This window comes from Numida meleagris, chromosome 3 (assembly GCF_002078875.1).
Source record: "Numida meleagris isolate 19003 breed g44 Domestic line chromosome 3, NumMel1.0, whole genome shotgun sequence".
Taxonomy (NCBI): Eukaryota; Metazoa; Chordata; class Aves; order Galliformes; family Numididae; genus Numida; species Numida meleagris.
In genome coordinates, this window is record NC_034411.1 from 105,228,718 (window position 1) to 105,255,482 (window position 26,765).

Sequence of the window (26,765 nt, forward strand, 5' to 3'; positions counted from 1 at the left end):
AGCGCTGCAATGCTCACAACAAGAACTTGTAAAAAAGTGAAAATACATTTTTGAAATTACACTGATTTTTTTATCTTATGTCTGAACTGGTCCCTCGAGGACCACGGAAACATCTCCATGGGACAGTTCCTTACCCATTTTCCACCTGAGAGCAAAGCTGGCTTATTTGAAATTCTCAGAGAATTTTTTTATGGCTGCTATTTTAATTTTCTTTATATTTTCAACACATTCTTCACCTCCATTTGGAATGGGCTGCCCAGGGAGGTGGTTGAGTCACCATCCCTGGAGGTGTTCAAGAAACGTTTAGATATAGCGTTGAGCGACATGGTTTAGTGGGGTTATTGGTGGTAGGTGGATGGTTGGACTGGATGATCTTGTAGGTCTTTTCCAACTTAGCTGATTCTATGATTCATCCCTCACGAGCCTTTTTTTTTTTTTAATTAAGCATTGGTTGATTTGCTTCACAGAAAATAGGGCAACTTCTTAAAGAGACAGAACGGCCAAGCAGGGATGACACCTGCTCTCTGCTGACTGCCACTGGCTGGCCCTGTCAGTGCAACCTCAAAGGACAACTCTCCTCACACAGCCACAATCCAAAGGCTGAGGACAAGACAGCCTAACGACCTACCAGCTAACAGTGAGAAAGATCACTGCGTCACATGTTTCCAATTGCAATTTGATCTCAGGACTGCTTTTGTTGAACGTTTATGCCGTATGTAATCACCTTGCGCTCATCACATCCAGCTATACAAGTCACTGGTCAGATAGGCTAAAATCTTTCTCATTTTTGAGCATTCAGGAGTGCTCAATACTCAGCCAGAACCTTCATTTCATGGCCTGTCTGGATGTAGCCTATGCTATTTCTTCCAAACTGTATGCAAACAAAAAACTTCCAAAGGAATATCTCAATCTTTTAGATAAGCCCAATCCAAAGTAGCTTCGGTTCAGTCTGAACGCAGCAGTTTTTGACATCACAGTCACACCAGTCAGAAACGTTTCAAATACAATAAAATAAAAATGTGTTACCAGGAATGTTAGCACAGACTTAATGTAACTACAAATAAAACCTCCAGAATGGTGCGTTTTGACCAGGTACGACAGCTACTGAGGGGACAACCCAAGCTCTCCAACCCAAGCTGGATCTCCATCACCACGCCTGTGAATTCTTCTCTAACAACACAACTAAGCTCACCAAATCTCAAGTGCAAGCTGCTCCCACAGACCAGCTGCAGGCTTTTAAGGGTACACCTCAGCCAGACTTCTGGATATGTGTCCTTATACTGCGAAAGATACAACTGATACCTCGTGAAAAGACAGCAAGTGAAGGAATGCAGCTTGCTATGTGAAAGAGCAACTTTCACATCACCTACCCAAACCCTAGTGGGCTCCCAAAGCCACAAATGGAATGTTGATTTAATCAGTGTGCCCAAGGATGAAAAGCTGAGGGAAGTAAGAGCAATGGTAATTCTTTTCCTGAGGAAAGCTGACAGAAGAAACAACTAAAAAAGCCAAAAGGGTTGGGGGGGGAACCAGTGATATTTACTATGTTTATGTGCAAAAGAAGCAGGAAAATATCTGAGCTACAGACAGGTGAATATTCTGGCACTCAGCTCTCAGCCTGTTGCCAATGATTTTCAGCTTAATGTGTGCTTAGATGCATACATATATCTCATTTATCAGAACTGGACGAGAGCAGCATCGCTGTGAGCCAGGACTGACACATCTACCACGACTGCTTCACTTGTTAACACTACAATTTTATTATTTTTTTTAATCCTTTCTGATTACTTTTACTGAATTGATAAATTGTTCAATTTAAGTGAAGGAAGACTACAGCAGGCACTTTTTTCATGGTTTATGAAACTTGTGGAAGTCCTACAATCAAGGATAACGCACCTGCACTGGCTTCCAGTCAGTACAAGCTATCAAACATCAGCTCCCTCTTGTAGGTGGACACCCACCAGGCGTACTGCTCTAGCTCACCCTCACACTCTTACTATCTTGGTAATCTCATGGTTATTTGTAGGTTAAATAGAGAAGTACTTCAAGTACTGAGTTCCACAGAGAAGTATTTAAAGAAAGAGTATTTAAAATGCCAGTAAGTTCAGTTGATGCTTGGAACTCAAAACTCCAAGCACAAAGCAAAAGAGCAGTAATGCACTTCTGAAAGAAAGAAACAAAATGGTTTTCAATAAAATTGTTGCTTACACTGCTGACTTGGATCAGAATCTGTGGTCATCTTCACGTAGTTGGAAGGGAAGAGACCTGTCACACCACTGATTTCTCCTTGCCACCAGTCAGCATCATCTTTGCTCAGCACGTTAATAAGCTGCCCTTTGGAGAAGCTGAGCTCGTCTTCATTGTTTGCCATGTAATCATACATTGCTATTACTTGACACACTACGAAGAAAAAACAAAGTTAGCAGAATGCTGTGACACAAAGCATCAAGACTGTTTTTCAGCATTTTGCATAGGCACAGGAAAGAAACAACAACAACTTCATGTGAACTCCTCCATAAAAAAGACCAGACGTGATCCCAGCTGGCTATAAGAACTGCTCTCTCTTTGCTTTTACTCACGTTTTGAACTGAGGCAGGCAAAAACATTTATTTCATCTATCGATGCATTCCCAGAGCACATGAATTCTGTTAGCACGTGATCTGCTGCCCTTCTAAATATTTAAAAATAAAATCAAGTGTACTTCTGTCTCTTCCACCAGCTCAGCAGAGAAAGTGAGTTTGCTTCCCTTACAGATGCTGCTTGTGAGGAAAATGCAGCAAAAGAAGAGGAAGCGTGCACTGCTCATCGTGAACTGCAAGTTCCAGCAAAGGGAAGATTTGTCTAGGTACAACGACTGCTCGTTTTCTGTAGGGTTTCTGCCAGGATTTGGCAGGAAGGAGTTTCCAAATGAGGTGAGTGTGGCTCTTCAATGCATACAGAAAAATTTCAAAGCCTATCAAATAGCATAGGCTGGGGCAGGGACCCCATGAAGGATTGTTGTATGCAAGTGGAAGATTTCCCCTTTCACAGACAGAGTTAATATCTGAATGGATGCATCTGCCAAAAGACTCAGATTCTGACTAGGACATTACCTTCTACAGCAAAGCACAGTAAGGTGAGGCCATTAGACGCAGTGTTAATTCAAACTAATACGTGACCAAAGTAGTTCAATAATATACTCGAACTGAAATACAAATAAAACCATTTTTCTTTTCACCTGAGGGAGCAGCAGATGTGGTTCGCTCACTGCTTGGACCCAGTAATTTCACATGGCTGGCAGGGAACCATCCTTTCTGCCTCTTTTTCCCTCTCGCCTGTTGAAATGGTTATTACACAGTTAAGGAACAGAACAGCATAAGGACTGGAAAAATGCAACAGATGCATCACACAGTTCTGCCTAGGGAAAAGAGAAAGTTTGCACTAAGCATCTCAGAAGGGAAGATCTGGCTAAAGGATGAAACAACCAAACTCAAATGAAGCTGCATCTTAATGTGCTCTGACAAATATGGAAATTCAAAGGTTTCAAGTGCAGCTAATTATTTCAGTGCACAATGTCACAGTAGGGCTGAATCTCTGCTCTAAGCAGCACTTACGTATCAAATAAAGAGTCTCTAACGAGGTACTGCAACTTTCCAGCCAGCTTTCAGAGCACCCTACTCAGTTGTTTTCCTCAAATTAAACCAAGGAACACCTCCTTGCTGCTCCTCAAGACGCAACGATGGTTCCTCCAGTCACTCACCTGCAGCTCTCCTTGCCACCATCCGCTAGCGTTTTTCTTCAGGATAAGTATGAGCTGCCCGGGAGCAAGACTAAGCTGTTCACTTCCTGATGCAGCATAAGCAGTAGTAACCTGAGCAATTTCTGAAAAGATAGGATATTAATTGCATTGGTTATATTTTCATTATGATAAGAGCTACTTACAAAGGAAGAAGCTGGTATCTATGTTGTAGGTAAGCACACTAGCAGTCCCTAATACACTGCTATGAACACACATGCTTTATTAATCACTTAAAAAAACAGTCCAAAATGTTGAAAAGTTACAGTGCACGTACCAGGCTTCTTATTTATTGTTCCAGTTTTGCCAGCAATACCAGAACCCTACAACAAAGAAATGACAATAATCTTTTCACTCGTAATAAAACCAGCAGAGTTAATTTACACTGTTATTAAGCACGCGGCACGTACATGGAGGCTTTAACTCTGAGCCCTTATTTAGCAAAACACCAAGATCCTGCTCTGAGACACAATGGGGCACTGTGGCTAGAGCACTGATTCAGGACTCAAGCTCTCTAGGATTTTCTTCCCTGTCACGCACTTTAATCTCTGCTTCAAGTTAATAGACAGGTATCAATAACAGAAACTCAATGAAATTGAGAAAAAGCAGCACGAGTTACGCAAGACTCAAAGTAAGAACTCACTTCTTGATCCTTTGGTCTGACATAATTGGAGGGGAAGATCCCAGTTCTGTCATCAATGCTCCCTGTCCACCATTCCCCTTCCTTCAGGGTCACCAGGATTTCCTCACCTTCGGTGAAAGTCAAGTCACCGGGCTCAGAGCTCGAATACGAATACAGCGCAACGTACTCTGCACAAACAGCACAGACAGAGGTGGAGAGAACAGTTTCAGATAGGAGGATAAAAGTACATCAGACAGAAGTACCGTGGATGTCAGCTCTCCTCAGGGTGTCCATGGTGCAGATCACGTCTTAGCAAGCTCGTGGATCAACCCACCTCACAGACTGCCATCACAGCTTGCCTCAGTTAAGGATGCACAATGTTTTACAGACAGATAAATTTGGCAGTGAGCTATCATACTTGCAACAGACTGCAGAGAAGCAGAAGCCTGGAGAACTTACACCCAATTGCAGGACGCAAAAAAAAACCCAAAAATCAAGCAATCAAACAAAATCAAACCCAACCAAACAAAACCAAGATGCCTACGCTCAACCCCAATTAGTTACAAATATTATTTACATTCTCGCTTTCAGATTCCCATACCAATAGCTCAGCATTTGCACTGCCTCTTTTGGACAAGCACGGAAGGAATTGCTCAGACATCTCTCACATATTTCAGCTCAGTCACACGCTGTTAAGCAGAAACAGAGCGTATCGTTCAGCAACATCTCATGCACTCTTACCTTCTCCTGCTGGGTAGGGCTGTGCACTGGGCTTTTTCTTTACTGCTGCATAAATAGCTTCTGGCCTGCAGAAATTAAAAAAGAAGTTGGAATAATTCAAATGCTGACCAATGTGCCCCTTTATTAGGATGAGAGTAAGCTCACGAAGGTGTCACCAAGTTGCTACTGTCATTACAAAAGCTCCCTTGTCTGTCCAAAAGTGACAGATATCAGTGGTTGTAAGATCTGAGCAGCAACCAAGAGCACACCACGCTTCAAAAAACAACTGTCATATTATAAAACTAGAAGATATTACTCACAAATTACGCTACCCATGCAGGTTTTTGTCTAAATTCTCCCATTCTGAAGTATTTCTAAGAACGTTCATCATAACACGACGAGAACAATTCACACACAATGGTGCAGCCACTCCAGCAATAACAAGACTTAAGCAACTACCCCGGTGAATAATCAGCCACCACTAACTTTTCACAGCATGCACCTTGGAAGACTGTTTATTTACACATCGCCAAGCCCAACATTAATTGGCCTGCAAGAATGGAATAATAAAAGCGTAAAATGGTACGGTGCCAATCAAACAGCATTCAGAATCTGCACCGCGATCATTTTGCACTCTGAAACACCTCTTTTTGTAAACTGGCAAATAAAACAAGAGTGAAAATTACACTTACTCCTCTTTCTTTTCACTTCCAGGTAAGAGCTTGACATAAGACTTTGGAAACCAGCCCCTTCCTCCATGCACCTCCCCAAACCACCAGTTTTCCTGCTGCTCCAGGACAGAGATGATATCATTTTTTGAGAAATTCAAGTGGTTATCTTTTTTTGCAGTCCAAGAGCAAAGTGCTTGTGCTTTCAAGTTCTCAACAGGCTGCCCCTGGTAAGACAGAAGCAGAGATGTTAGTACTCCCCCTGACTGGTGTCAAACATGCACTGATGCATCATTTATTGCAATCTAAGCAAGTTCATTCCTAAGCGTTGGCTGAGCATCTCTTTTGTCTGGACAACGTTTTACAGAAGTGACTAAGAAACAATCTCCACTCTTTCCAATCTGTTAGAGGTACCTTGTGTGTTTAATTACAGGTAGAAACTATCACAGAATTCTGAAGTGTACTGCACGTGTCCTCTCAGTCACCAGTCCACTGACAGATGGCGTTATGGCAGCACACACAATATACCTGTCCATGAATGGGAGACACGGAGCCAGGGGACACAGTGCGGGTAAAAGCTGATTTCTGTTGCCACGCTGCATTAACGTTCAGGCTAGAGAAATGCATGTTCTGGTAATCTGATTCTTCTGCGGATTTACTTGGTGAAAGTGGTCTGCAAATGAAAGACGGACGTATGAAACACACAACACTTTTTATTTTAAAAGCACCTCAAGTAGAATTGCGTCTTTTTAAAATACAGATATAAAACAAGTAATACTACACAACGAAAAAAAGGCTGTCAGATATTTAAAATATGCAAGTTATGACTTTCCAATAGCTTCTCCAGCAAGTTTTCTTCTTTTGTATTTTCTATATCATCGACTGATACCACGCAGCACATTACGCGTTACCTTAACTTTGAACAAGCGATCTGAACACAAAGGTAACAAAAACTCACTCTGAAGCAGCTGAGGTAGCAGATAAAGATACTGTCGGAGGAAGTAAGGCCTTCTTAGGAGATAAAACTTTTTCTCCTTCTGGTATTCTTTCCACGTAATTGCATGGAAACCAACCGATGCGTCCTTGGAAGCTCCCGTAAAGCCAGCCAGGCTCTCCGACATTTTTTTCATCAACCTATGGACAGGAGGATACACACAAAGAAAACACAATTCGCTGGGTGAAACAACAGGAAATCCATTGTATGTCAGCACCCGTTGGGAGAGCAAACGGCACGTGCAGCGCTCGCAGGGTCAGCGTTTGCAATTCTCTCTCCTTCCAGAAGTGAGCTGATCTTACACCGCATGAGAAAGGCGGTGATGCAGTTGCACTGCGTCTCCAGCAGCTCCTCCCCACGTACCAGACCAAGCCAGTGACTTGTGGAGGCAAGAAGAGACAGGCCCCAGGTGCTGTGCTCCTTCAAACAGGGCCAGCAGCGCATGAAAACTGGTGCAGGTCTGCTTACAGTGCTGATCAAGCCCAAATATTTCTCAGTCATTTTAATTTTTAATAAAAGACAAAGAATGTGCCGGGCCTCCAGTTAACTTTATTCAAAACACATCCCAAAGCTGTGTTATTTGCTGTAACGATTAAGCGTAGAGCATTTGCGCTATGCATCTACATCAATACAGAAGCCTCCGTCGTGCTGCATATAATCAAAGGCAGAGTAAGAAAAAACAGGCTAAAATTAGCAGCTAATCAAATCCTAGCAGCCAGTCAGCTTCGTTGAGGTTAGGAGTAGAAGAGGAGGTGGTGGCTGCTGGCATATAAGATACTAGCAGTTAAACGAGACAGCTAATTATATCTGAAAAGGAAGCTAAAACAACACCAAGCTCTTCTGTTTCCTCTTCGGGTCAGAAGAAGGGAGCTGTTTTTTCACAAGTTAAATACAAATGGCAAATCTCACCTGAATTATATCTCCAGCATTAAAGCTCATCTCATCGTGATTCCTCGCTTCAAATGGATACAAAGCTCTGTAATTTACAAAGGCAGCGGACTTCCTGGATTCTGAAGCATTAATGGTGTTGCCTGAAATGATAAGAAAACTCATCACCATTTGGATACAGACACGTGCTTAACAGGAGCCCTAACATTCTAAGCAATGCTAATGAATGCAGAAAGAGAACACGGTTTTTGCCCCAGAGACACCAAGCGAGCATCAGAAGAGATCACTCGATAACAGGCTAATAGATTGCACACAGTGCAGGACTTTAACAAGTTAACCACAGTAAATGTAATGCAGATAACAATGTGCATTGTCTTCTCAAGTGCAAATGTTCTCATCTTTTCTTGTCAGATAGCTCGGGCTAGGCCAGTGCTCTACCACAGCCTCATCTCACACATGTATAATTTTCCAAGTTGACAAGATGCCACTACTCCAACAGGAAGCATCCAGTAGTGTTGTCAAGATTTTACTTAGAAACCCAACAAAGCCAAATGCCATCACTTCCATTTTCTTTGCACCTGTGTGTTCTCCAAGTCCATGACTGATGCTGTTAACGGTGAATGTTGTACAAGCTAGAGATGAGTTGTGCAAGTATCTTTCAGCACCCCACCTGGGTCTTGCTTAACTCAGTGATTAAACTGGAGAACTGGCAAGAACTAAAGAAAGCTGAATTCAAGTAAAGCCATCTTTTGGGAAAATACTATTAAGCCAGTATTTCTGAAGACCTACAGAGAAAGTTAGGTTGACTTTAGTTCTTTTTTTGCTCATCAGAGGTACTGAGTGGTGCAAAAATAAGCGGATTTCAGTGTTAATAAATCACTGAAGATGACCTGTCCATCCACTCATCATCTGACAAGACTCCTCCAGGTCAGCCTTCTGCTTTAATGATAGGAAGTTCAGGCCCTATGAAAAAGCTAAAACACGACTGTCTCCAGCATCTATAGTTTGTTAGCCACGAACACTGGAGGATTTGCCATGGGGGCCATAGGTAGTAAAAACTGATGAAGACCAACTAAATCAATAGGATGATTTATAGCTAACTAAAGACGCGGAGCGTTATGTTTTGTTTATCATATGAGGCAGTAAGTCTGCCACACTGTCACATTAATACACCTAAAGAATGAGAAAGGACTTAAGAAAACAAGAATCACTAAGGTTCAACCCAGCTGACCAACATTACCTTCATTTGTCCAGGGCGGCTTAAGACTTTTACCCTCTGTTGGTTTCAACAGATCCGCAAACTTTTCGCTTATGTTTAATTTCGAAGCGCGTTTCTCTGTCTCCTGAGAGTTGGTGACTTCTTTTATCTTCTTTACTTCTTCATTCTGCTTACGCCTTTCCTCAGCTTCTCTTGCAATTTGTTCTTGCTTTCTTTTCTCTTCTTCCAGCTGCCTCTGCCGTTGCTCTGTTTCCCTCAAGATCCCAGCTTGCCTATTTTTCTCCTCCTCTTCATGAAGCTTTTCCTGAGCTTTTTCCTGCATTCTTTCTTCCTCTAATCGCTTCTTTTTCTCCTCCTCTTCCCTTCGGATATTTTCCTGCCATCTGTTCTCCTTCTCCCGTTTTGCTTTCCTTAAAAAAAGGAAACGAGAGAGGGGAACGAGAACATTCATCCAAAAATGAAAGAGATTGCGTTCACAGAATCATCAACTGCACTTGTAAGTAAACCTGAATCTATCACATCAGTCACTTTTCTCTCTGGGCAATAAGTTCTTCTACAGGAGACTGCTTTATCCACACAAGAGTGCCAGGATATCTCACGTGTAAGTAATAAATGGATTTAAATTCTTAGTACAGGCAGACTGCCATGTGGATGCCTGCCTCCATGTACGTTTCTGCTCACCTCGACACTTACTAACAAGAAGTGGTTTGTTAATTTAACATAGGTGGCTTGAAGCTGTCCACCAAGGCAGCAAGCTTCCAAGCCTTTGCATACTGTCTTTGTTGCTTTAGCTCTCTGTTTTCAGCATCTATTCAATGTTTATCACCCCACAGCCACCACACTCTTCAGCTGCTAAGTATAAAATGGGTGGCTGATGGCAGAAGGTCAGGAGAGGAGAAAAACAGTGGCATCTTAGGACAGCAAGTATCAAACTTAAAAAACTATTGTTTCCTATGTCTTTTCCAATCTGAATGATTCTGTGAATTAAGAAGTCAATGTCCTTCCTACTGTTTAAGTACCTTACTCACAACTGCCGGAATATACATGACAAAGAACCAGCAACCACTCAGGACGAAGTGCTTTTAAGGAAATATTTAAGAACTTTTCAAAGCCACCAAAACAAGGTAGAAAATATGAGGAATTTCAGATGTGTGAGAATTATCAACAAAAGAAGCTAAAATCTTAATAGAAGGAGTGATTGCTTGGTTTATTTGCCCTTCACATCTGTTCGTAAATTCTATGAAAAAAGAAGATAAAAATAGATCAGAAGATGGAAATTCAAGACACCTTGTATCACTGGTACTCTATATAAAATGCTTTTTCAAGGCAACTAACCAGGATGTGTTTTGGCCAACTATACTTCCTGTCTATTCAAGTCAGTATCTTAAAGTCACCGTGGCACTCTTTTGCTTTAAAAAGTGCAATGCTGACACATTTTAAGACGTGCTACCTTGCAGCCTCATCTTCCAGCCGCTTTTTCTGGGCAAGTTCAGCTCTTCTTTTTTCTACCTCTCTTATTTTGTTCTGTTTGATCTTATGGAGCTGCTCCAAGGCTAACTGCTGCGTGCTGTAACTTTCTCTCAGGTCCTAATAAGGAAACACAATAAAGTACATCAAAAGAAATGAAACCAATCTTATGAGAAAAGCATCCAAGCACCGTGATGCTTTGTGAACCAAAGTATTACTTTATCTATACAAATGAACAATGTAATACTGAGTTATTAACAGTCCTTGAAGGTCTCTGTAAAGAAAGTCAAACAAACTGAAGCATGAAAATAGCTGGCAGGTTTGCAAGCCCTTTCACAGAACTCAGGCTTTCAAAGAGCCCTTCAGACATAGGCCTGCTGGAAACGACAGGTGTGACAGGAAACAGGAAAAGATAAAACACGTTCAAATACAACGCTGGGTAAGGACAAAGAAGACAACGAAGCATACCTTGAATAACCACAAAACACACCGTTGAAGAGGCAGGCTTCAACTGAAAGCCAGCACCATAAAGCTGAGAACACATCCCCGGTGTTCCCCTTTGCAGTGTTTTTGTTTTTCTCTTCATTCTCAATTGTAGAATACCACTACAAAGTGCTGAGTGCAAATGGAAGACTGAATACTTGAGCGGAACAGGAACGATCAGTTCCATAATTCAGTCACAAAACTTCAGTAGGCTTACCACTGCAGGCAGCTGGAGCCTAAGACACTAACTCACACTGCCATTTTCCTCTATGAACTTCTACTTTTTGAAGCACATTCTTCAGTTCCAATTCCATCTCTCTCTGACTGTGGATGTTTTCACAGAAGGTGAGCATGAATCTTTGGGATAATTACATTTACAGGGATAAAAACCAGCTGTAATACAATTAATTCCATAATACACTTTGTCACAGTACAAAGTTAGATGTCACATTATTTTTAGGAATCCTACTGACACACGTTGAGCACTGCAACAGGTGTACTCTGACTTTCTGTATCTGATATCAGATGCAAATAAAGCAGTTATGAACGCTCTGTTCCCACCACAATAAGCACCACCACCACCAATCACTTTGCACGAGAAATACCGTTCAATTCGTATGAAAAGGGCAAGGTAATAAGATTTCTATGTCAGCGAAAGTCTAAAACTGATTCATTTGCTACAGTTTTTTCCCCAAATGTATCCAGTTGAAAATATTTTCTCTTCTCGTGCTACACAGAAACTGAGGATTACTATGGAAACAAGCTCTCCTACCTTTGATTTAAGAAGGAAAAAAACCCAAGCCAGATTTCTGACACCAGCAGACAAAAGCAGCATTGAGGAACAACAGTAAGCAAGCTTTAGTACGGGGTTAATCTGGAGGCTCACAAGCATCGCAGCTGCTGTGCCCTGTGTCATAATCTGGGCACTGATACCACTTCAGTCTCAAACTCAGAATTGATATACCTGACCCACAGCTTCAGGTGTATGAATACAGGCATGGGGAGACAGGTAGAGAGCAACAGATGGAAAGCTGGGAGAAGACACCGCTTCCATCTTAGACAGTGTTCGCTTTGTTGGTGTTACCTTAACTAAAATGTCGAGTAAAACAATGAACGTGTCCAGTAAGAAATAAAACAGCTACCATCACTTTGCAGTTTGGCTTCCTGAACAGGTAAACAAAATTGTACATCTTTGTGAGGATTTAAAAGCTAGCAGCAAGAAAGAGCCTACTGATTTTCTTTTAGGAAAATTTCTCTAGCAGAAGCTATATATCCAAACAGAAAGGGTAGGCAGAGAAAAAATGCGAACTAATTTAAAAAGCAAAAGAGCCAAAGATTAGAAAATAACCTTAAGTAAGAGGAAGAGGTTGTTGAGACAGCTTAGCAGAGACAAAAGGCACTGAAGAACAGAATCATCCATATTCTCACACTGTAAGATAAGGCAGATAAAAAGCTCATTAATCTTTGCACTGTATTTTGAAAAACATATTTTAGGGGACACTAAATGGTGGATGCAGTCACTGAACACAGCAAGCCATGCAAGCACACGAGTAACCAAAACTGCACGTCACCAGCGTTACATGCAGCCTGTTCTTTTTTCCAAGAAAAGAACTCTTAGAAAGGTTTACAAATTTAATCCCTGTTCTTTTTAATGGTGAGCGCAGAGCCCTCACGTCGGCCCAGTATAAATGCATTACGTAGGAATACAGTTCACATCATTGCCACTGGGAGCAAGCCAGGAAATAAAGTTAAGCGGATGCATGCCTGAGTGTTGGATGCATTTTGAGGTACATCAAGAGTTGCTGCTGAAACAAAAATAGTTTGAGGTCCAGCAGTCAACATTTATCTCCTTATGCTCAAAGCAGCAGCCTATGCTGACTTACAGAGCAACACCTAAGTCTGTGCAACCTACTAAGAAGCCCTGCATCTCTTTCAACAAGAATTAAATGTTCACTCCATGATTCAAAAATCGTAGCCCCGTAAGAATATCGTATAACCCCACAAGGAAAGAACCTGCAAGAGCCTAAGAAACCTCGATTCCTAATCAAAATGAATTCCAGAAGGCAAAAGTTGAGAGTGAGCGACAGTTGATTCGTGCAAAGCAATGATCAGCAAGATGTTGATGTTTTAGTACATTAGCAATAGCTCGACGTGAATTTTCCCTGTACTACAAGACTTCAGGTCATTCTTTGGTGGCACCGAAAGTTGGGAAGACCTTTTGGAAGCACCAATCTTTACACGTGGACGAAGAAACACACTGCTTACCAGCGTAAGGCTGTGTACTTAGGGAACGCACGCACCTTGAGCTGAGCGTTAAACGCATCCATTTCAGCAAGTTTAGAAGCAGTTTCTTTCTCAAGGGCATCTAACTGTTCCTTAAGTCTTTGGCATAATTCTTCCTTTTCTAGAGACTTCTTGTGCACTGACGCGATTCCTGCATCTGCGTTAGAAGAAAGGCAAGCAACTTGACGAGGATTTTTGTTTATTTCCTCCCTAATATGCATACCTACATTCCCAAACTGTCCTGTTTGCATACAGCACTAAGAAGCGGGCCAGCATCCACCTGACACAGATGGGCATTACAGGTAACATGGAATACTTCACAAATTGTTTTTCATATCACATTAGACCAATTCACGGCAAGCCAACAAAGACAGGAATTTGTACTGTGCTCTGATACAAAGATCAGTGTAAACTTTTACTTAAATGAACTATCAAAAAGTGCTATCAGAAACACACTGTATGTAATAAAGATCGTAGTATCTGAGGATTGTATAGTCTGCATAAATCAGGCTTTAAGCAAAATCTGTTTCTCACAAAAATGCGCTTGTCTGCTCCTTATTTAGAAGTAATGGAACGCAGATAGAACAATTCTTAGGTGGCTCTCACTGGAAAGATATTCAAACAAAACTATGATTGACCCTCTGTATCCTACAGCCTTTGGTTTTGTTTTTTGTAAACAGTATGATGTAAAGCAACGAAAACCCAGCCATGCAAACCACAGAGAATTCATTTGCAGGCACTTACTTTGAGTGCTGTCCAGTTGAACGTTTTTAATTCTTTCACTTAACAATTGCTTTTCAGGAACTAAGTAGGTCAGCTTATTCTGATACTCCTGTAGGTATTGAAGAGAGCACAACAAGTTTTTAATACTGTTTATGTATGCACATGCAAAAATTTTCAAACATAACCCCAACTCACATTAATGACACACAGATGCAAGTTACCACTATAGGGTAGAGGAAAAACTACTTCTATGCTCCCTATATGAACAATATTAACACCAAATACTTTTTAAACTCCAAATATTGTTACAGTTGGGAAAAAAAGAAGTTAACAGATTCGTTAAAAGTAGAAACATTACCATGAGAACAGGGCTACAAGCTTCTCAGGATAGAAGCTTGCCAGGACAGGCAAGGCAAGAGGGGTGGGGGAGTAGCCCTCTAAGTTTAGAAGAGGAGAGAGTGTGAAGAGCTGCCTCTGAGAAAGAGCAATCGTCAAGCTGAGAGCTTGGGGGTTAGAATGAGGGACCAGGCCAATGAAGGACATCTGGTGGTGATGGTCTACTACAGGCCGCCTGATCAAGGGGAGTCTGTGGATGAGGCCTCCTTGCTTCAGTTGCAGGAAGCGTTGTGCTTGCAGGCTCTCACCTTGATGGGGGATTTCAAGCACCCAGATGTTTGCTGGGAAAGAAACATAGCAGGCAGCAAGCAATCCAGGGGACTGCTGGAGTCCGCTGGGAATAACTTCTTGGTCCAAGTACTGGCCAGACCAACCAGAGGAGGTGAAGAGTTACTGGATCTGTTGCTCACCAGCGGGGAGGAGATCATTCAAGAGGTTAAGACTGGAGGCAGCCCGGGCTGCAGTGACCATGCCCTGGCTGAGTTCATGATCTTGATGAATATAGGCCTGGCAAAAAGCAGACTCAGGACTCTGAACTTGTGGAAAGCGAATTTCTGGCTGTTTTACAAACAAAATTCCAACCCCAAAGTAAGAGCAGAGGAAGTCTGAGACCTCATGAGGCTGGATATGTACAAGTCTATGAGGCCAAACAAAATGCATTCCAGGGTCCTGAAAGAACTGGCTGTGGATGCCGAGCCACTCTCCAGCACATCTGAAAAGCTGTGAGTGTCAGGCAAAGACCCTGGTGGGTGGATAAAAGGAAACATCTCTCCCATTTTCAAGAAAGGGAGAATGGAAGACCCAGGAAACTACAGGCTGGTGAGTCTCACTTCTGTGCCTGGGAATAGCATGGAGCAGATCCTCCTGCAAGATCCAGAAAGGCACATGCGAGATGAGGAGATGATCTGAGCCAGCCAGCACGGCTTCAGCAAAGACAGGTCGTCCCTGACCTATCTGGTGGCCTTCTATAATGGAATGACCGCACTGGTGGACAAAGGAAGGGCAATTAGTGTCATCACCCAGACTTGTGCAAGGCCTTTGACATGGTCCTGCACCACATCTTTATCCTTAATTGGAGAAATACGGATTTGAGAGCTGCATGGATTATTGGTGGATAAAGAATTGGTTGGCAGGTCGTAGCCAAAGGGTTGTTGCCAATGGCTCTATGTCCACGTGGAGGTGGTGATGAGTGGTGTCCTCCAGGGGTCCATCTTGGGTCCAATGCTCTTCAACATCTTTATCAACAGTAAAGACAGTAAGATTGAGCACACCTTCAGCTGAGTGGTGCAGCTGACACAACAGAAGGAATGGCTGGCAACCAAAGGGACCTGGACAGGCTCGAAAAGCAGGCCCATGAGAACCTAATGAGGTTCAACAAGGCCAAGTGCAAGGTGCCGAACTTTAGTCGGGGCAATCCCAGATAGGAGTACAGAGAGACAAGCAGGAGAGAGACCAACTTTTACATGGTCTGATAGTGATAGGTCAAGGAGGAATGGCTTTACACTAAAAAAAGGTGAGATTTAGGGTTAAATGTTAGGAAGAAATTATTTGTTCAGAGAGCGGTGAGGCATTGGCACAGGCTGCCCAGAGAAGCTGCGGATGCCCCATCTCTGGAACCGTTCAAGGCCGGGCTGGATGGGGCCCTGAGCAGCCTGATCTGGTGGGGGGCAGCCCTGCTCACAGCAGAGGGTTGGAAGTGGATGGGCTTGAAGGTCCCTTCCAATCTAAGCTATTCTATGAAAACTTAACTGCCTCAGGTCTAACACAAAAATCCTCACAAAAAACTGAGTCAAAGTAACGATTAAAAAGAAGTCACTATTCATCAGTTCAAAAATAAAGCTCAAGTTTTGACTACTGTCCCCGTTCAACTATCAGCTTGTTGTAGTACATGCAATCAATTCTTGAGTATCACAAACAAACGTAAAAATCTCTGCTCTGTTGACAGCCTTGCAGATCTCCTCTCTACCCTACAGAGAAACTAATTCACTATTCCTCCCTATTTGAACACATAAAATAATTAATGAATCACAGAATAGGAAATAAAAGAGAACTCAAAGCTTAACAGAAAGTGATGAACCTGAAGTTCCTGTTGTAGTTGCTTGACTTCCATAATTCCTTGGTCACATTTTCTATCTAGAGCCTCCAGCTCAGTCTTCCGAATCTGCTTTTTGCTCCGAATATCTTGCAGTCTGCCTGAGATTTGCTGATGTTTGTCCGTCTAGAAAGAAATCAGACACAAATTTAAAGACATATAGCAACAAAACCTTTCTCCACTACGTCTGTGGGCAAATTACTTCACAGTCAGTTCCCTAAGCGAACTCAAAAATATCTGCTTTAGATTGCTCATCCAAAGCAGAGTGAAACTTGTAGCAGATCGTTAATTCTATACCCTAAGATTTGCGTACTTCATAATGCTGCATTTCATCTCAAGTTGGGCAGTAAAATGTATATCTTACCAGAGCTTCTAATTCAAGATTAAGGCTCTTCTTCTTAGAGGTCAGCTTGATAATTTCTTCTTGTTCCCTGTTACGCTGATTAAGAAGTTCTTGGCGACGAATTCTCTCCCATTCCAAACGTCGCTGGCGCTCGAGTTCTTGCTTTGCTGCCTACAGAGAAGTTACATTACTTTAAATTACCACGCAGATACAGAACCCAGAGGTCGTGTTTCAATATAACGTGCTCTACTTGTAAGCAGCGTAACAGCAACACAACGTCTTGTTTTTTTCAAAATGATCCTGTAAATTTCAGCAACAAAGAATGGAGGAAGCGATCCTCTAAGATTCTTCATGCCATGCTCCTATCCCTGATGAAGAAAAGCAATTTGAAGAAAGGTGCATAATTCAGAGAGAAAAACCTACTTAGCTTAGAAAACTGACCATCAGTGAGCACAGTGAGATATTATTCTTAACCTCTTGAGTATTTCACAGGACTACATAAAGCATGGAAGTCTTAAGCATGCACTGAGATACCAGCTAGAAGCAAATCTGCCTGGAGTTCAAGCAGCAAAATATTATCAATTATGAATTCAGTAGAATCTTGTTTGGAATACAGATTTTTTTGCTGTTGTTAATAAATCTAAGAAATCTATCCAACAAATCTGATCTGTCCTTTGAAGCATCTGAAGGTCTCTGACTTACACCACCACCACTTTGGTCATTTATAAAGGACACAATATTTTCAGACAGAAACGACATTCTCTCTCCAAGAGAGCCTGCCCCTGGCCATTCAAGGAGAAGGGGTCAAAGTCAGTGCCCAAATCCTGAACGCTCCATCAAGTGAACACCGTATGCACGTACATATTCCTTAAAGCATTATGAAAATAATTTCAAAGAAACAACCTCCCGCCTTTCTATTTCTTTCCTCCTTTCTTCCTCCCTTTGTCTTTCCAGCTCTCGTTGTCTCTCCAGCTGCCTTTCCATTTCAAGTTGTTTTTTCCGTTCCTGCTCCTGACGTTCCCTCTCTCTTCGTTCTTGTTCTTCTCTTTCTTTCTGAGCCTTACGTTCTGCCTCTCTCTGCTGCTGTTCCAGCAGGACTTGACGGCGTTTTTCCAGCTCCACATTTCCTCTCTCATAGTTTGCTTTTCTTTTGTCCTCAAACGTCACTAGAACAAGGAAAAATGGTTATTTCTGTCCTGTGCAAAACACTGCTCTCAAACAAGCGCCTCAGTTATGCCAGTAAAGATAGGTATTTTCTTTTTGGCAAGTTCAGGTAGTTAGCTCATGGATGACGTAAGCGTTTCACATTTTTTCTAGTATTATTTTTCTTCTCAAAAATACCTTGAAACTTTCCTAAGTCCATTCCAACTGCAATAACGTTGCAATTTAAAACTGACCAAGAAAATGGTTTCAATTTCAGAGGCAACACAAAGGAACAGCTTTTATAAGCTAAGAGAAGTCAATATTTTGTTATAGAGGTTTTCCACTGAGCAAGAAATGTTACCACACAAAGAAAGAGTCAGCCTTAAAGGGCGTTCCCTCTAAGATCTCCTGGAGTTAAAAACAGCAGAGAACAAAACAGGATTAAGCTCAACTACTGCAGTATGGGATAGAAAGAGACTGAAAGGAATGACTTAGGTTCCCAGCAACCACTCTTCCAAAAAGAGAGGCAAGTTGTGTCCCACACCACACACAACAAACCTTCGCTGGTCGCATCACGTAGCCAACAGCAGAATCTAATTTGTGTGCAAATCACATCTTGTTTTCAGATAATTAAACAACACTGGGATCTCTTGTTTTCAAAATGTGCAGAACAAAGTACTGCCAGTAACACTCAACCGCAAAAAAAATTTGCGGTAGCACTGCAGTAGTTGGAAATGAAAGATTTATTTTCCAAAATACATTATTAATCAGCACACTTTTCCATTCCTACAGCTAATAATAGTACCTATCCTTGCCTTCTCAATTTTATTAGATGTAATAGGCTGATTACATCCACTTAACAACCTTCCTACCATCCAAGTTAAAAGGGAGCTAGCTCCTGAAATGAAGCTCCCTAGGGATTTGATCATGTCTTCCACTTTCTAACTGTTCCAGTGCCCTTCAAGATAGCCCTATATATCAACAATGAGACCATGAACTTTGTTTTACCTGGCTGTTTTTTCTGTGGCTCCTCCTCTTGCACAGGCTGGTAAGATGGCAGAGTTCCATTAATATTTTCAGTGTATTTTCCACTCCTGGAGATGGCAAAAAAAAAAAAAAAAAAACCACGAAACCCCATTAGACAAATAACACCGTTACCTTGTTTGCATTAAAGATTTCTGTGGAAGGTATAGTTTCACTGCCCTCAGCAATTTACCTGAAGGAAGGTGGTACCAGTTCAAGAGGCAGAGTTAGTGGCAGAGGTTGCCCAGCTTTGGCCATATCAGTTAGGTGCATGGCTAACACAAACTCATCTGCTTTCAGCTGTCCATCTCCATCAATATCAGCTAGTGACCTGCGTAGTTTTAATAGTAAGAATAATTAGAATTAAACATCACAACCACTCACAAGTGACAGCCGAAGATTTTCACACCTGAAACTGTGAAATAATACCGAAAACAGAAAATGCCTCTGAAATCATCTGGCAAAAATAATTAAAATTAGTAATATGAACTGTGGATGGAAGGAGCGGATGGAAGGAGGTACTGTTCTCAAAGAACCATCTATGCAGATATAACAGCAGGAGCGTGTCCTTAGACTGGACTTATGTGAAATGCTTATTAAGTGTTTGTGCTACATGCTGTACTCATAGAGTTGGACACACCAAAAAATTGAGCAGTTTAAAAAAGAATCGAACAAAAAAAATCCACCACCCACTCACACACCACAGGGAAAAACAAAAGCAGGAGATGATGAAATGAGATTTTGATTGTGTTGACAGACCAGCACTATTCACACGCTATTGTTACTTATTGTTACATTGTCACTATTATATTACAGTAATAAAGACCATAATATGCCAGTAGAAATATCAGTAATTCCTTACTTTGGGCAAAAGTGTAACCTGGTCTGTTAATCCTCTACATGTGCACAGAGACAAACTTGCACTGGCTACTGATAAATTCAGGCCAGGCACCCAGGAGTGAAACAGTAGCTGTGTACCTGCTTTATTTCCCCATACTCCAAAGTGGATGAATACAACCACAAACTGCATTTTTACCCTCACAGTGAGCAATCAAATTAGTTGAACTTGTAGGAGTAATGTTTCAGGTCACTGCTGGTAAAGACAAACAAACGACTGCCCACGAGATAAAGAGGAAGACGACAGTGGACCCTCAGAAAGAGCTGTAAAGCACAAAACTACTGCGAATTCCGCTGGAACTGTGAAGTTCAAGCATAATATCCATGTTATGTCTGAAAGCAAAATCCAGACTACCATATCTAGCAAGTTAAAGGCAGATTATTCAAGCCTTCAGACAACTTTCTTTCCAGTACTTGAAGGGAGCATATAAACAGGAGGGGGAACAAATGTTTACGAGGGTGGATAGTGATAGGACAAGGGGGAAATTAATCATAGAATCATAGAATTAGCTAGGTTGGAAAACCTACAAGATCATCCAGTCCAACCATCCACCTACCACCAATAACCCCACTAAACCATGTCACTCAACGCTATATCTAAATGTTTCTTGAACACCTCCAGGGACGGTGACTCCACCACCTCCCTGGGCAGCCCATTCCAGCGCCTGTCCACTCTTTCAGAAAAGTAGTATTTCCTAATGTCCAGCCTAAATCTCCCCTGGCGCAACTTGAAGCCATTTCCCCTCATCCTGTCACTAGTTACAAGAGAGAAGAAGCCGACCCCCAGCTCGCTACAACCTCCCTTCAGGTAGTTATAGAGAGTGATAAGGTCTCCCCTGAGCCTCCTCTTCTCCAGACTGAACAATCCCAGCTCCCTCAGCCGCTCCTCATACGGCCTGTGCTCCAGACCCCTCACCAGCTTTGTCACCCTCCTCTGAATGGTTTTAAACTGAGACAGGGGAGGTTTAGGTTACATATTAGGAGGAAGTTTTTCACTCAGAGGGTGGTGGTTGCCCAAGGAGGTTGTGGATGCCCCGTCCCTGGAGGCGTTCAAGGCCAGGCTGGACATGGCTCTGGGCAGCCCGGTCTAGCGGTTGGTGACCCTGCACTCAGCAGGGGGTTGAAACCAGATGATCTTTGAGGTCCTTTTCAACCCAGGCCATTCTATGATTCTATGAACTGTAACCATTTCCATCAGCACAGTAAAGACAAATCTTAAAAGCTGTTTAATATGCAGGTACCTTGATGGGCTACTCCTTTTTTAAGCTCTCCATACTTTAACAAGATCAGGTGGTCTTTTGCTTTACAATCCTGCTTTTTGAATGAACAAACCCTTGCCTCAGCTTAAGTAGCACACCACTGAAATGGAAGCTGAAATTAATGTCTGTACTACGCTATGGAGCTCAAAAAACAAAGTGTGAAAAGTTTATTACATTAAGTTGAAGTGTATTTTGAAAATGCATCAATCGCCAAACAAGTTTAAGTAGCAGCTTAGTTTCTGGTTACAATGGTAAATCTATGGTGTCCCTTCATCATTTCTTATTAAATAAGAACTTCCTCTCTTTTAACACCATAAATGCATCGAATGCACAATCAGTAACTCAACTTACCAAATAGTAGCCAGCTGAGTCTGTGAAAGGTTTGATTGCAGAAGGGCATTCCTTGCTTGAAATCCTACATGAAAAAGCGTAGAAGAGATTAATAAATACTTTGAACAAAGATTCACATGCAGCAAAATTGGGTCATGAACTGGGGCATGTTTATTTTTGATGTTAATCTAATCCATTTTCATTAATCGCTGACAGTTGGCATTGCTTCCAGGCTGAACAAAAGACATGACAATCTGAACACAATGAAGATTTAAGTATTTTTTGTGCGCTTCTTTTTTCATTCAAAGGTCAAAACAGAAAAACCGACATAAAAAAAATGGGTATTTATGGTAATCCCCACAGCTGCTACAAGAGCACAGCTGATTGACTGCTGAAAGTTTGAGCCAGTAAAGCTGGAAAACTGCCGTACACCTTTTTTTAGGCAACTCAGTGAAACCTTCAGCTGAAAAATCAACCAAACAAGATAAAACACACTGAGTCCCTTTCAGGAAAGAGACAATTGTCCTTTTTTGCGTACTGAAAGACTGAGGCAGAGGGTTGGTAAGTATTCAATCTAAATGAGAGATCTGGTCAGCTACAGGCACACACTCTGACTTTAAACCCACCTCCTGCTTTTTCAGCGTTCCACTCACCGGATTACAGTTAATAATCCAGTTTCACAAGAACTTTGATTCATTTCGAATTCTCCTCTTGTACAAACTTTGTGTGAAGTCTTTCAAAAATCACCCAATGCTGTGGCACAGCACAAGTGTCACTAGAAGTCAAAGAATTACTCCCTTAAATTACTTTCCAGAAGTTACAATCCACGCCTGTAGTGCTGCCACATCTTTCTTCAACTGCTTTCTTTGAAAAGATGACAAAGCCCAAGCATCTGAGCAATTACTGAGGGATACAGATAGAGCACACGGTGCAAAAGCAATTGTGTAGATGTCTCTCATTTTCACAGAAAGCACTGGCTCTACTGCTTTCCCCCATCTGTACCAAATGCCATACTCACCCGATAAATATCCACTCATACTTTTATCAAGACTGTTAAATTTCTGTCTGTATTTTAATCTGGACGCCTGAGGAACTGCCCAGTCTGAGGGTGCAATCTTTGGTGAATTCCCAGCTAGCGAAGCACTGGAGGAAGAGTTTGAACTGTAATACAATTTAAAAAAGAAAGAAAGAACGATGATCTCCAAGTTTGTTACTTGGCTTAATAAATAGGCATCGGAACAGAAGATACACAGCATCATCTGGTGTCCGGATGAGGAGCCCAAAGCTGGACATGCATTCATCCTACACGTCTTGTATCAGCAGCAAGAAGGTGCAAGCAATTGAGTCACTTCCTGGAACTGAGAACCCTCCGCACTGATTTTTGGGGGAACTGCTCCTTCAAAGCCCAACTGTACAGATTAACCTAGACCCTTCCTTTTTGTCTGTGACAAAGCTCTAAAATCAGTGAGCAGGGCAGCTGATGACAAAGATTTATGATCTTCTATTATTCATGAAGCACATTCACAGATCAATATTTATAACAAATGCTGTTCTTACATGCCTGTTGGTGCTATCTATAATGAATGAGCACATCAATCCATAAACATTGCTTTTACAACCACTTGTAAGTTTTACTTCTATTCGCTAATGCTGTACACTCTCTTCCTTTTGGCATCGCTTTCTCTCATTTGAGCTTTCCTCATCTACTTCAGAAAGTCTTGTTAGTCACCAAAAATATTATTTGCCTATATCAAAACAATCTACTTTCAGATTTGGCAGGCCATTGTAAATGAAGAATACCTTAAAAACGTAAGTGCATCGTGTTTTTAAGGAGGCACACTAGTCAAGTATAAGGGAGCATATAAACAGGAGGGGGATCGATTGTTTGTGAGGGTAGATAGCGACAGGACAAGGGGGAATGGTTTTAAGTTGAGACAGGGGAGATTTAGGTTAGATATTAGGAGGAAATTTTTCACACAGAGGGTTGTGACGCACTGGAACAGGTTGCCCAGGGAGGTTGTGGATGCCCCGTCCCTGGAGGCATTCAAGGCCAGGCTGGACGTGGCTCTGGGCAGCCTGCTCTAGTGGTTGGCAGCCCTGCACTCAGCAGGGGGGCTGAGACTCGATGACCTTTGAGCTCCTTTTCAACCCAGGCCATTCTATGATTCTATGATAAGATATAGCCATTTTAAACTTAACTTTCATACCTGCTAGATCCTAAATCGATCAGTGACTGTGCCTTCTGCATATTAGAACCACCAAACCCTCCTGCCACGGGACCTAAGGAACCAGTATGAGGCTGCACTGAAACAAACAAAATCAAAAGCTGTAAAGAAAACAGGGGCATGGCAACGCTTCGTCACGAACACTCAAGTCTTTGAGAGAAATAAGAAAAACTAATCAGTGCCTTGTTTTTAAGGTTATTTACTTAGGAAAGATATGATGAATGTGAACTTTGGAAAGAATACGCATATGTGTGTGTGTGTATATATATATATATATAAAATATATATTTTAACTTGCACGTTAGCATCAGTGCTTCTCTCTGAAATTAGCCACAGAGAAAATGAGATTTACAGATCAAATCAGGTGGTGGGCTGCACTACACTTACTTGAAGAGAAAGGCATGGCCAAAGGCTGCAGAAGGCTGGATGTTCCATTTGGCAATGATGAGGTACTGACAGAAGGCACCAGGGGAGCAGAAATAACCAAAGGAGGAATGGACGTCATTGAGGTCAGAGACATTGGAGCTAATGGTGTGATCGTAGACATGGATGTTGGCATGGACAAATTTGGCATACTACCCATTCCTAAAGCAAAAACAAACAATTCATGATTTCATATTGCAGAGACGCCAGCAAGAAATGGAATCCACCATGCTAAGCAAAAACTACACAAAGCAGCCTGCATCCAGAGATGCAGTCCATTAAATAGATGCTTGTGTAGAATATTTACTTTTCCTCTAACATTTCCACAACACAGCTAACAGAAGAAAATATACTGAAGAATATGAATTTACAAAATAAAAACAAAACCCTACTCCTTGCGAGCAATTCATTCTCAAGGCTGACCTGGCAAATATTTCACAGAAGGATTAAGATGTAATTTTCTATAATTATCGACATAGCTCATTTTTCAACAAGCCCTTCTGTGTCTGCCCCCTGAGACAGAATTATAATAGAACAGGAAACCTGGGACAATCCTCTACAGAGAAAAGCTCACGGTATTTCTGAAGTAAGTCTCTTCCTAATCTTGGTCCTGGAAGAATGTATAAAGGTGAAATGTCCACGTTCCAGGACACACACCCAGCAAAGGATTTCTTTAAGGCAGTTTTCTGATTAGGATACTTGAATTACTGGCTAAATCTTGTGGAAGAAAACAGGATGTAGATGAGGTGATGAAAGGTTAATAGTAAGCATTAATTTGCCAACCACAGCTAAATATAAATGCATGCACTGGTATGCAAACACAAGATTTAGAGCTGGGCAGACATTTAAAATCACACGTGTAATTAATACACGCATACATCTAACTGTATAAACACTGGAAGAAGGACATGCTGAATTTTGTAGCCTAGCTGAAACCAGGTCTGTGTTTTCTTCTATAAAACAACAATCAACTAACAGACATGCACTGAATTCCAAAACACAGCTGAAAAGTTAAAAATAATTATATACCATCGAGGATAAAGTGAACAATCTGATTCATTTTGAAAAGGTATTTTAAAAAAATTGCTGTCAGAACTTTGACTATTGCTAAGTTTAACTGAAAAGGAAGAAAAGGTTAGGAGTGTAATCTGGTGAGTGAACAGGAGGGAGACAGAAAAAGGCCTTCAGTATGACAGCCTGCAAGTCAGAAGGCAGATGTGAAGGGCCTTCTTGAACCTCATGCCAAAATTCAGTAGAAGCTTCTTCCTCGTTATTGAAGGTCTTCAGATAATGAAGTCATCAAGAAGTCAGACAATTTGCTCTGCCTCAAGAAAGAGGCTTAGGGGATTTCTTGCATCAGCACAGCCACGGTGGTTTTTTGGTTTTAACTGATTCCCTCAGCGACGTGGTCAGATTAATGATACTTGCATTTGAATGCAGATCAACTATGTGTTTTCTCTTTGAACACTAATTAACTATATATTAATAAGTACCAAAGCGAGCCGACATTAGAGGTGAAAGTACTGGAGTTTGTTTCATGACAGGAGGGAGAACCATAGGCAAGTGCTGTCCTTGTAATTTCAGCTTGATGAGCTTCATGGCTATAGAGAACTCCTGTTGATCCATTTTTCCATCTTTGTTCAAGTCTGACAGTGCCCTTAAAAGAAAAATTAAAAAAGAAAGAAAGAGTCCACAAGGGAGAAATGTAATTTAAAGTTTTTCACCGAATGAGAAGCTTTACTACCAATTTTATCTATTCTTTTTACACAACAAAACAAATACTGCGACCACCTATATACTTTCTACTTTTGACAACATTCAAATTCTCAGAAGTTTGCATCATTTCAAAGCATAACGTTTGTCTAACCATATCCAAGTTGATTCACTTAGTAGAATTCCACTGACTTCAATTTTGAAGTTGCTGTGTATTAAATACTTAGAGTAGGAAGACATCTGGAAAAACAGTCATCTCCTGCCTAGAATTTCCTGCTTACTTGTTGCTACAGCAATGCTCCTGTCTGTGCTGTGAGCAAGAACAATTATTTTAAATGAGTACCTGGCAGTGTAAGGAATTACTGAAGTGCTGACCTGTGCTGCTGATCATCTGTGCTGTGAAGTGTCAGAAGAAGAAACTAACTTAGCATTATATCAGAATACATGCTTTCTTTCACACTGTCCACCAGTGAGTTCCTCTTAATTATTATGGTCCACTCTGACTTTCAGGATGTGTACATCTCGATAACAGCACCCACTGCAGCACCATGGATGAAGATTGAAGAGTTACAAAGAAGGAAAATTATATTCCAAGCGTTGCAACAAACACATACACGTTGCAAAGAACAGAACTTTGTCCTGTTCCCATGTTACAGTTCTGGGTTGGTATCCTTACAGCATATTATAACTGACCTAATCCAGTGCTTCAGATTTTTGTCTGTTTTAATGCTGGATACCATGCACTTCCTATCTTAAAACATAGGAAAACAAAATTAGAGAAAGAACACCTTACCATATGTCAGCGAGGACCGAAGACGGTAGACCTGATTGCAAGAAAAAGGTACGTGCTTGATCACCTAGGACAAACATGAAAGAAAGAGGCTTTCACACTGGAGACATGGATATTGACAAGTATCAGGAATCTCAGATGACCTCATGTGCTCTTGTGGGAGCAGATCCTCAAAAGGAACCGCCGTGCTAGATGCTCATCTTTTTGGTTGAGTATCACCTAGCTCCTTCCTCGGTGACAGCGATTACCTGATGTCTTTCTGTAATCTTGAATCTGCTCTCAGAAGCAC

General features: G+C 41.6%; 1 protein-coding gene across 8 annotated transcripts in view; it reads right to left on the minus strand.

Annotated features, from left to right (window-relative positions):
• The window catches only part of ITSN2 (intersectin 2), a 68,750-nt gene that overhangs the window by 15,389 nt on the left and 26,596 nt on the right, over positions 1–26,765 (minus strand). For 6 of the 8 annotated variants that reach the window (XR_002436764.1, XM_021391348.1, XM_021391345.1 and 3 more), the window contains exons 4-28: positions 26,480–26,543; positions 25,467–25,630; positions 23,938–24,135; positions 23,533–23,629; positions 22,344–22,486; positions 21,347–21,410; positions 19,033–19,170; positions 18,825–18,910; positions 17,577–17,839; positions 16,695–16,844; positions 16,316–16,456; positions 13,864–13,951; positions 13,137–13,276; positions 10,337–10,473; positions 8,908–9,296; positions 7,689–7,810; positions 6,744–6,919; positions 6,314–6,458; positions 5,810–6,012; positions 5,139–5,203; positions 4,419–4,585; positions 4,053–4,098; positions 3,740–3,861; positions 3,218–3,314; positions 2,209–2,400 (exon numbers count right to left, since the gene is read on the minus strand). Coding sequence is in view for 7 of the 8 variants with exons in the window: in XM_021391348.1 (XP_021247023.1) it covers positions 2,209–2,400; positions 3,218–3,314; positions 3,740–3,861; positions 4,053–4,098; positions 4,419–4,585; positions 5,139–5,203; positions 5,810–6,012; positions 6,314–6,458; positions 6,744–6,919; positions 7,689–7,810; positions 8,908–9,296; positions 10,337–10,473; positions 13,137–13,276; positions 13,864–13,951; positions 16,316–16,456; positions 16,695–16,844; positions 17,577–17,839; positions 18,825–18,910; positions 19,033–19,170; positions 21,347–21,410; positions 22,344–22,486; positions 23,533–23,629; positions 23,938–24,135; positions 25,467–25,630; positions 26,480–26,543 (3,597 nt within the window). In the remaining variant the exon portion in view is untranslated. Of the gene's footprint in view, positions 1–2,208; positions 2,401–3,217; positions 3,315–3,739; positions 3,862–4,052; positions 4,099–4,418; positions 4,586–5,138; positions 5,204–5,809; positions 6,013–6,313; positions 6,459–6,743; positions 6,920–7,688; positions 7,811–8,907; positions 9,297–10,336; positions 10,474–12,184; positions 12,266–13,136; positions 13,277–13,863; positions 13,952–16,315; positions 16,457–16,694; positions 16,845–17,576; positions 17,840–18,824; positions 18,911–19,032; positions 19,171–21,346; positions 21,411–22,343; positions 22,487–23,532; positions 23,630–23,937; positions 24,136–25,466; positions 25,631–26,061; positions 26,225–26,479; positions 26,544–26,765 lie in introns of those variants that run through there. The other 2 variants (XM_021391351.1, XM_021391349.1) reach the window with 2 other exon arrangements.